The 10,992-nt window shown below is 41.3% G+C and overlaps 1 protein-coding gene across 1 annotated transcript in view; it reads left to right on the top strand.

Annotated features, from left to right (window-relative positions):
* The first annotated feature begins 6,175 nt into the window (after positions 1-6,175).
* Positions 6,176-10,992, top strand: part of ITGA2 (integrin subunit alpha 2) — a 68,536-nt gene continuing 63,719 nt past the window's right edge. The window contains exon 1 of the mRNA XM_042875122.1: positions 6,176-6,252. Coding sequence (XP_042731056.1) covers positions 6,216-6,252 — 37 coding nt within the window. The 5' untranslated portion in view covers positions 6,176-6,215. The remainder of the gene's footprint in view (positions 6,253-10,992) is intronic.

Here is a 10,992-nt window from a genome sequence, read left to right as displayed (position 1 = left end):
AAATCCTTACTTCACTTTTCAATCCCTTTTACTTCCTCTGAGGTTCATATTACACGTCTAAGAAAGCAAGTGTATACTGACCCAGTTGGACTTTCAAACATCTTGCCAAAATCTATTGTGAGACTTTGTTATCCCTATTAGTTCTTTTCTGTTTGTCACTGACAGCTTTAGTGGATAACCGATCATTGGGTTTAAAATGTTTACCCTTTGTTAAATTGTATAACAAGATCTGTTGCTCTTAAATCACCATGTAAGAAAACCTCCTTTCCAAAGTGTATTTGGATGATTCTCAGGTGGATGGGGAGATGAAGGAGGCAGCTTCACGTTTTAAACTGATGTGTGATTTGTCAGGATTAACTCATCTGTCAAGATTAATCGTGGCAATCACGTAGATGTTAGATCATGACTTTCTAATAGAAAATGCTGAAGTTTAGGAACAGGCTCTAAATGTGATATTCAGCTCATTTTCTTGTGTGTATGTGTGTGTGTGTGTGCCAGGGGAGAAGAGCTCACTTCTACTGCTTTCACTGGGTAAAGAACTGGCTGGATAGCCAGGCCCAGAGAGTGGTGGTGAATGGATTCACACCCAGCTGGTCACAAGTGGTGTTTGCCAGGGGTTGGCATGGGGGCCTGTCCAGTTCAATATCTTTACTAAAGACCTGGATAAGGGCATTGAGTACACCCTCAGTAAATTGGTAGATGAAATCAAGTTGGGGGGAAGTATTGATCTGTCTGGGGGTAGAAAGACCCTAAAGAGAGATTGGGCAGGCTGGATAGCTGGGCTGAGGTCAATTGGATGAAATTCAACAAGACCTGTGTCCTGTGCTCTGACCAAAAACCCCAGGCAACCCTACAGACTGGAGGCAGAATGGCTGGAAGACTGCATATGGGAAACAGACCTGGAGGCATGGGTCAATGCTTGCCTAGACAGGAGCCAGCAGCATGCACAGGTGGCCAAGAAGCCCAATGGTGGTGGCTTGGATCAGAAACAATGTTGCAGCAGAAGCCAGGAACTGATCATCCCTCTGTACTCTGCACTGGTGAGGCTGCAACTGGTGTACTGTGTTCAGTTTTGAACCCATCACTAAAAGAAAGACATTGAAGCCCTGGAGCATGTTCAGAGAAGGGTAATGAAGCTGGTGAGGGCTCTGGAGCACAAGTCTTGTGAGGAATGGCTGAGGCAACTGGGATTGTTCAGTCTGGAGGAGGCTCAGGGGAGACCTTATTGCTCTCTACAACTACCTGAAGGGTGGTTGTGGTTCTCCCATGTAACTAACAATAGGACTGGAGGGAATGGATTCAGGTTGGACATTAGGAATACTTGTTCTCTGAAAGAGAGGTCAGGATCTGGAACAGGCTGTCCAGGGAGGTGGTGGAATCACTGACCCAGCAGGTGTTCAATAAATGTTTGGCTGTTGTACTGAAAGACATGGTTTAGTGGGCAATGTTGGTGGTATATGGACCATTGCACTGGATTACCTGAGAGGTCTGTGCCAACCTCCATGATTCCGTGAATCTATAATTCTAAGATTCTACTTCACATACTACTTTACATACTATTTCACTGCTTTAGGTGTCTGACACACCTGTCCTACTGAATTTTCTTCTAACTCAATATCACTGAAATCAGCTATCTACTCTTCACATGATGAAACTTTCAAAGGTGACTGAGACCGTAGGCTACTTCCATATGTGAGTAATCTTACCCCTTCTGTACAGATTTCCAGAAGGGATAGATAATATACCCTCCTGAAAGTGCTCACATCATTAATAAAGAAATATTAAGAGCATGAAAATATAAAATACAGAAATATTAAATTCAAAACAGCTATGATAGTCTCAACAATGGCATAAAATGAAATCATAAAATGAGCTAAACACTAAAAATAATCAATTCTGTTTGGCAGATCAATTTAACAGAAAGCTATAGGTTAGTCCAATAGCAAAAGCACATGAAAGGACTAATATCAGCTCGCAATAAACATCTACGTAGTGTCAAGTCATGTCCTTTGATGTTAAAAGTAGACACCTATGAAAAAAAAAACTAAGACCAAAGCAAAACTGTCTTTCCACAAAAACTCTTGGCTCCATGCTTTTTGCAGTGCAAGGTCTTCACAAGCTGGGAAGATTTCAATACGTTTAGTAATCCTTGGCATACTTTTCTTTCCCAGTCATGACTTGGAACTCAGGTTAACTTTAAGTATTCTCATAATCTGTGGCACTGAGGTCTGTTCCGGAGTGCCCAGAGATGGAAAATCCATCCTCTTTTGCCTGTGCTCACTCATTTTGATATGCAGTAGCTAGACCAGACTGCCCTAATTTACCAAATGTAGAAGACAGCATTCAACTGACCCCATCACTCTCATTCATGCTATTTCCTTTTAAGACATCCCTTTTCTGGAGATAAATGTCTTTGTTGTGATTCAACAGCACCACACGCTCATTTGCTCACTCCCCCCAGTGGGATGGGGGGAGAGAATTGGAAAACAAGAGAAAACAAAAACAAACAAACAAAAAAACAAACAAACAAAAAACAAAAAAAAAAACAGGCAACAAGGCAGAATTTGTGAGTTGAGATAAAATCTATTACTAAGAGAAAAGAGGAAGAGAAAAGAAAAATAGTAGTAGTAATGATACGAGTATAATATATATTTATGAAACAAGTGATGCACAAGCAATGGCTCACACTTCACCAACTGATGCCCAGCCAGTCCAGTGAATGCATCCCTGCCCAACTCCTTACTGTTTTCAAGTTATTTCACGTGATGTTTTATGGTTTGGAATATTCCTTTGGCCAGTCTTAGATCATCTGTCCTCGTTCTGTCCTCTCCCAAGATTTTTGTGCTCTCTAGCCTCTTGCTTGCAGGACAGTGAAAGAAGTTGAATTTCCTTGGTTCTGTGCAGCACTACTCAGAAACAGCTAAAACATCAGTGTGGTATCTACATTTTCTCCTAAAGCCAAAATATAGCACCATACCAAACTCTAGGAGAGAAAAAACAACTCCGTATCCACTGAAACTAGGACACTTAACTTACTTAATTAGCCTTTGTCTTCTAGCTCTTGAGATCAATGAAGCAAAATTTCAACTCTACTGCTTGCTTAAGCAATTTCGAGCTGGGAGAGCAGTAATCAGCCTTTTTCAACTTATCTCAAAAACTTAATTATTACTAAGGTCTAAACTATATCCCGACAGCCATTTTTAATATTTCCTTTTTTGTTTTGGTTTTATTTTAAGCTTTTGCTACAAGCATGTGTCTGCCAAAAATAATAACTACTTGGTGGTCATTTTCTATGACACCTTCAGAAATACCAAAGGAGTGACCTGGAGCCATACACCTTGGCCTTACTGGTGCAAATTGCATCACCTTGGTGAGAACCCTTCCCAGAATTATGTTATCAAAAAAGTCCAACGTTGAGTACTGCACAGAAACTCTGAGTCTATGGGCACCCCTCACAGATAACAAAGAATGGAAATTCCCAAATGTTTGTCTGAGAAGGTTGGCATTAAGTTTCTTTTATGTCATCACATTAAAATTACTATATATTAGTTGTAAAATCCCACAATAAAACTTACTATTATGCAGTCAACAGATATCTTTTAAAATCAAATATTTGCAGTTTCTTTCCTCTTTAATTCTTCATTCCTCTTGAAAATACAAAAATTATACTGATCTTTTCTGTAGTGGAACTTACCAACCTACTTGCTTCCCTTACCACAGGAAAAAAAAAAAAAAAAAAAAAAAAAAAAAAAAAGGCTAAGGCTTACTTGGCATTTCCAAATGAAATAGATTTGTCCCACGTGCAACAAATCCATATTTATGCACAACCAAGCCTGAAACTTCACAAACACGCTCAGGCAGATAAAGCATTTTTGGCAAGTGTCCCTGTGACAAGCAGACAAAACAGGGTGTTACAAAGCACACCAGTAAACAGCCAAGTCATGGAGAGCACAGGGTGCTTATCAATCCCCCCTTACATACAAAAAAAACAAAAAAAACAAACAACAAAACAAACAAACAAAAAAAAAAAAAAAAAAAACAAGCACAAACCAAGCTGTTCAGTGGATTAGTTTTCTGTTATTCTAGACAAAATAAATTAAGGAAATATTGCCTTACTTTTTCCTTCATTCTTTCCCTAATTTCATAAGATGCACGTATAATACATACAAAATAGATGGGAAAAAGTTGGAAAGGTGAAGTACTGCACAATGCAGAAAGCCTGGCTTTCTGTAACACACAATGGGTAGTTCAGGATTACATAGCAGAGTACAAATGCTTTGTAAACTATTTGAAATATAAATATTCAACTAAAGGTTAAAGGATGCAATAATTCACACGGCACGTATTCTCCTCTGACCTATTATTTGCAGATACAGACAAATGTCAGTCTGGGAACGGCCTTTGTGTGTATGAAACTATTTTTCAACATTGTGTCTGGATGAGGAAGAAAGTTTCGTATCCTGAGGGTGTGTTCATAATAAGGATGATGTAACTGAATCAAAGGCACTGTTTCTTAGGAAACTGACATGTTGGTCTTCAAAGGTTATTTTTAGGTGGGTTAAAGGGCAATTCCAGGTGTATGTATTAACTAAGAAATACTTCTTTTTCCCTGTGCTGTAGATTTCCTTTATTACTGTCCTTCTAACAGAGTCTATTAATTGGTGGTTCTTTTTTCTGCTTCATGGAAGTATAGATTTCCCTCCCTGCCCCAGAGCTGCAAGCATTCTTACATGCACAGCACAGGCAGAGAAAGCCCAGAGCTGTGCCAACAGCTGTTCCTGGAGCAGATTTTCCTGCTGTAGGTAGCTGGCTCTTGAAGCACATTCTGCAGGGCTGTTAAGACACCAAGAAGGGACTGCACGTGAGTCATTCTCAGTAAATGATTGACTCAGAGGGAATGGTCAGAAGTAAGGATGTCCTGTGAAGTCTGTCCCTGTGCAAGTTCATGAGCTAGGCTGAGTAGCATGACTTCATGAAAGAGTAAATACGTGGAAGGGATCATCATCAACTGTCTAGTGTTGGGTCTCTGCTGTACTTTCATCAAGGATCTGAATGTCCTGACAGTTTCCAAAGACCCACTGTCTGAACCAATCAGTACCTGCTGGACAATCCCGCTTACCAACAGCCTCTGCTTTAACTTAAAATTCACATTCAAAGTGTTTGAAAGGAATATGATGAGTGAGAGAACGCATGTATTCTTACATTGCTCCCGAAATAAAAACTGAGGTCTGTGACACACCACAAGGACATGACACAGATGATGAACAGGGGTAGGAAGGAAGTATTTCTATTTCAAGTTTCCAGACAAACTGCCTTTTTCACCCCACTGTGTTCATGCCAGGAAGATACAATATGTTCACCAAAATCATTGCTGCAAAATAGAATATCATCCAGTATTCAATAGGTCTCATACACCAGAGCTGTGGGAGAGAGAAAAAGAAGGGATATCAAATACCATGAATATGTAGGGTACAAACACTGCTAATAGGCCTACATAGGCTGGAAACTACACAGAACAGGAATAATCCCACACATCGCACTGCTTTCTAATTTCTTCCCAAGTAGGACCTCTTACTATCACATCATTTGTGGTATTCACTCACACTGTGCCCCTGGATATTGGCCGGACACCTAGGGCAATATTTTGCATGACCAATATATTGTTACTGTCATGGCCAGCACTGGAGTCGGTGGAGTGGCAATGCTCCCACATCCTGATGCACTTCTTACAGCTGAGGGCATGGTCTGCAGGAATTTCACTTAAAGGAGAAGATGCGGGTTTAAGGCAATAGAGAAGAACATATGGTTGTACTCGAGGAAGACTTTGTGCTCCTAGAAGGGAAAAAAAAAAACAAACAAAAGCAAAAACAAACAAACAAACAAAAAACAACGGAAATAAACCATGATTTTAATTAGTTTCAGTGGAACCCGTTCAGAACTCGTGGTTCTGAAGCCGGACGTCGGCAGGTCCTGTCGGCGGCGGGCATGCACCGGCGGGCTTTCACCCATCCGCCCCTCCCGAGAGCGAAACGGGGGAGGGCCGGAGTTCCCGGCCCGCTGCAGGGACCCCGCGGGACGCTGTGGGCGGGCAGGAGGAGGAGGAAGAGGAGGAGGAGGGGTATTTCGTGGCAGCGAGGAGCAGGTGGCGCTCAGTGCCGCGCAGCCGGCACCGCACCGCGCTCTTTGCTCAGTACCTCTCCGCACCGCCCTGCGCCATGGCCTCTGCGAGTGCGGCGCTGCTGCTGGCGCTGGGTAAGGCTCCGGGCGGAGCGGGGCGATGCCGCTGAGCCTCCCGCCGTGGCGCCGGGGACGGGGCAGAGGGAGGCGCGGGGCGGGAGTCTGGGCCGACGCGAGCGGAGTGCGTGCGTTCCAGCGGCAGGTTCGAGCCCTGGGCTGGCACCGCTTTGGGAATTCAGTAAGATGGTGGTGATGGTAGTTCTGGAGGCCGGGGGTGTGCATGCGGTTTGTTGCGCGTTTGCGGTCCTGTGGGGATTGTGCTGTCCGAAAAGGGAAGGTGATGCTCTTTGCTGGGAATGCCACTCCTGATTTCAAGAATCCTTTACGTCCTATCCCACTCTGCTCAGCAGATGCCTCTGCTTGGAAAAGGACAGGGAAACTTAAACCATCTCCTCCTTCTCTTGGCTTGCTTAATTACCATTACATATATTTTCCTGGGAAATGTACGCCGTCATATTCACTTGCCATAAGCAAATTCCCAAGAACTTTCAGAGTGATAATATTACTGTATGCTCACTCAAACCCTTAATTAGTAAGTCACTGAAGAAGAGGCATAAGAATGAGTTTTTACATGTGAGCTGTTCTGACTTGTTCTTTCAGTAGCTGTAGCAAATACTGCAGTGGAATGTGCGGCTGCAGGGTATAAAGTAGAATGCAAAAATATTGTCCTGTGATGAGATACATAGTATACAAACAGCCTTATGTTTTTTGTTTTTTCTTTTTTAAGAAATGAAAATTCTTAAAAGCATCATTGGGCAAAACACCCATCTGCCCTTTTGTTTAATCCATCTCTTATGCTCTTGTTTATAGTCACTGCACACCAAGAGCGTTACAATTCCCAACGTAAAAGTCCTAAGACTGGAGGGGATTTGTCAAGCAGTGCAGAAACCAGAAGATAAGGACTGGTTATGGGAGCAGAATTCCCCCAGCAATGAGTCTGACAGAAGTGGGATAGGCCTGCTTTGTTCAGGCACTATCCATGGTTTGTCCAGATTTGTACATTACATAAGTTCTTTACAGAGAGAGTGGTGAAGTGCTGGAACAGGCTGCTCAGAGAGGTTGTGGATGCCCCGTCCCTGGAGGTGTTCTAGGCCAGATTGGATGGAGTCCTGGGCAGCCTGGTCTGGTATTAAATGGGGAGATTGGTGGCCCTGCATGAGGCAGAGGGGTTGGAGATTCATGATCCTTGAGGTCCCTTCCAACACTGGCCATTCTGTGATTCTGTGATTATGTGAAACAGCTGCGTGAAAAGCAGACATGCTTTTGATTTCAAATGTGACATTCGTGACATTTGATGCTAGTAGGTGTAATTGCTGAGTTAATACTTTAAAGCCTTTTTTTTGATCTTGTAGAACTAGAAGGAAGGGAGAGTTTTCTCTAATCAATTTACAGTCCCACTGTGTTGATGGAATGGTGATGAGCTCTTTAACCTTCAAAGGCTTATTGAGTGTAACTGGGCTATGATAGTTGAATTAGGCAGTCCAGCAAGAAAATAAATTTGCACAAAATAAATTTGATTTTATATAAGTATTCATTTCCAAATTATCAGCTATATTGAGTAGACCCCATAAGGGCTTTGTTGTATACCCAGACTCAACCAAAAGTAATGCAACAGTTAGTAAAAGTATGCATTTTTTACTTTTGTTGTGTATTTTTATGTTTGGAAAGTCATTCAGACTTCACAATTGGTAAATAAATAAAAAAAAACAGTAGAACTAAAATTTTTATATTACAACCTTGCTAACATAGATATATTGTTATTCATTGGACAAAAAAGTATAGTATGATAGAAGTAGACTATGGTAGGGGGATAACAGTAAGTGGAGGAGTTAATAGTACAACCTGTACGACAAAGCATGATGATTTCCGTTGCAACATATTGACTGTTTTGAGCAGATCTCAAGTACTTGTAATTTTTCAAATCTTTAAATCTTTGAATTCTTTAAATTAGAGGTTAATGTAATTCTTTAAATCTGCATGCTGATGCTTTCTTAGCCTGTTCTTAAAAAAAAAAAAAAAACCTGAGCCAAAATACCCTAGCTCTTCCTGAGAGCGAAGCCAGTGGAAAACACAGTGCCTTTCCTGGGCTCAATTCTGGTAACGTTTTCTTTGGAAAGCTCCTGTGCCCTCATGCTTCAGAGCAGATATTTGAAGTTTGGCAGGAAGATGTTATTTGCATCGTCTTGAAAATCTACCTAAATTAGTCCAAGTAAAAAAACCTTTGGAAAATTTCATTCCTCTGGAAAGAAATTTATTTTTATCGGCTTGATTTTAACATAAACCTTGTCTGTCCTTGGTATGGAGCTCAGACAGACTTTATTTGCTATTGCAGTGGCAGTGGTCTGCAGGTTTCTTTATGAGGTCTATGTTTACATCTGCAAATGTCTCCCTTGTGTTCTTGTGCTATTTCTTAAAATCCCCACTCTTTCAAACACATATCCCTCACACCATTCTGCTCTGAACTGAAAAATCCCAGCTAAATAAGGTGTGTGTTTTTGAGGACACAGGTGTACTGCTTCAACCTGTTAGACCCAGTCAGACTGGAGAAGGAATCAATCTTATGCAAAATGAAGGGGGGATTTTCTCTTAAACTTCATATGGACTCCATAATTTCCAAATGTAATCCTTCTTCTGTTTTTCAGTACATATCTCACCCTTGCTGATACAAAGCATCACATTATCCTAGGAAGCAGCAGTGTCCTTCAGCCTTGATGGCAATGGGCTGAAGAGCTGTGCAGTGATACAGGGGAAGACTCCACTAACATAAATCTTTTTCTTCTGATTAGTTATGTTTATGTCCCAGGGAATATGAACTGTGATAAAACAACAACTGAGTCAAATGTGAAAAAGTTAGGAAGTGCCTAAGTTAGCAGCCTTCAAGGCCAGGTCAGATGAAGGCCCTCAGCAGCCTGATCCAAGTCCATGGCACAGGATGAAACCAGATGATCCCTAAGGTCCTGCCCAAACAGAGCCGTTCTGTGACGCTGGTTATTTCCTCTTTGAAACCTGTGTATCATGCAATCTTTTGGACTCAGGTCTGCATCTTTGCTTTGTGGCTGACTGTGGACAGGTGGCTGTAGTGTGATCAGAAAAGGGGCTGGAAGTTCTACCTCTGTTACTGATGAAATTGGAAGATGCTCTAGAAATGGTGATGAAGGGTACGATGGAGAGAAATGATTATGTTCTTTGCAGAATAGGGCTCTTTCACTGTGTTTTTTGTTTGGGTTTGGTTTTGTTTTTGGGGTTTTTTTGGTCACAAAAGCCCAGTGCAATTTCAAGCGAGTCAATTAAATTAAATGTTTGACACGTGATTGGAGCCTTTGTCTTCCTCTCTTTCTCTTTGCTCAGCCAGGGGTTCTCAAAACTGTAACTGCATTTTCACAATCTGGTTAAGCTGACCTGAATGTGGGCTGCTGCTGCAAGGACATTTCATCCACTCCTGACCGCGTGTTTCCACCAGTATCCTGTGGTGCCACTGGAGCTTGGTTTGGGGACAGTAATATTTTCCCTTTTTTGGGGGAGGCAGGTTAGTTTTGGAGATAAGCTAATCTGATCCTGTTCACTTGAGCAGTCAGTATTTAGGTGTCAGTGCTGGCACAAGGGACAGTCAGAACTTGTGGTCAGAGGTGGGAGGCAAGCTGGAAAAGTTTCTTTCACTGGTAGCCAACACTTCCACTGGCTTGAGCTGGTTGTGAAAGTGCATCTTGACATGCAAGACTGCTGTGTATTCACAGCTGTGAATGAAGTCAATGGAAATTGTATTTTGGATGTGCAATGCCTTCTGAAAAAATAAAGTTTTTAGCTGAATCATTAGATATCCAAAAGTGGTAGTACTTTTGACCTTGATCTCTTTTTTTTTTTTTTTCTTTTTTTTAAATGAGACTTAGGATCTGTCATTTCTGAAACTACTTTCAGAGAACTTGTCAGGTAGCAGGACCGTTACTATATATTATTCTTGGAACTTTGCCTTTCATTCATGCTGTGTTACAGGACTGTATTTTGTACAAATGATGTTTATCTTAGACAGCATACAGGGTATTACCATCACACTTCTAAACACATTAACAGCTAATGTTTATTTGTGCATAATTCGTGCAGAGCAAACATGAGATCTTACCAACAAGTTATGAGCTATGTGCTCTCTGACTCTGGAACAATTTTTAATTGTACTTTATTTTTTTAAATTTATTTATTTTAATTCAGTTGCACAGAATTTTCATTTAAGAGATCAAAGGAGTTAGTAAAAGGACTGACAAGTCTTGGTTTCATTGTGCTTTATAGTTACTACACAGATGTTATTCATTGTGGTCTTTCTTCACTGTCGTTAATTTTGAATGAATGAAAGTAGTTTTTTCATATGCTTTGTGTAATGTATTTTCACGAATGCTAATAACTGGAGCTACCAGTATAATAGATTAATGTCTAAACAGCTAAATGGGAATAAAATTCTTTCCCTTAGGGTTAGTGCAGGTAAAAGGGAGTTTATCCATCTTCAGAGCAGTCATTTTCCCCCTCAGAAATCTTGGCTGGTCTCTCACCACTGTTGCTATTTTCATTTCAAGGTTTCCTTTGTTAGACTCTGTGCAGGCTGGTTCCCATTTCCATGGTTACCATGCTGAAATGCAGACAGGACATAGGCTGGCTTCTCCTTGGCGTAGCCATGCACTTGCATACCAACACATGTTATCTGCTTGTTTTAGGACATTTCCATTAGCAATGTTCATGTTTAGGACTTCTTCACAAAGTGAACCCTGG

This window comes from Lagopus leucura, unplaced genomic scaffold, assembly GCF_019238085.1.
Source record: "Lagopus leucura isolate 7727_CA_CO unplaced genomic scaffold, USGS_WTPT01 Super-Scaffold_100014, whole genome shotgun sequence".
NCBI lineage: Eukaryota > Metazoa > Chordata > Aves > Galliformes > Phasianidae > Lagopus > Lagopus leucura.
The sequence above is the reverse complement of the archived record's forward strand: the minus strand, read 5'-3'. Positions and strand labels throughout refer to the sequence as shown.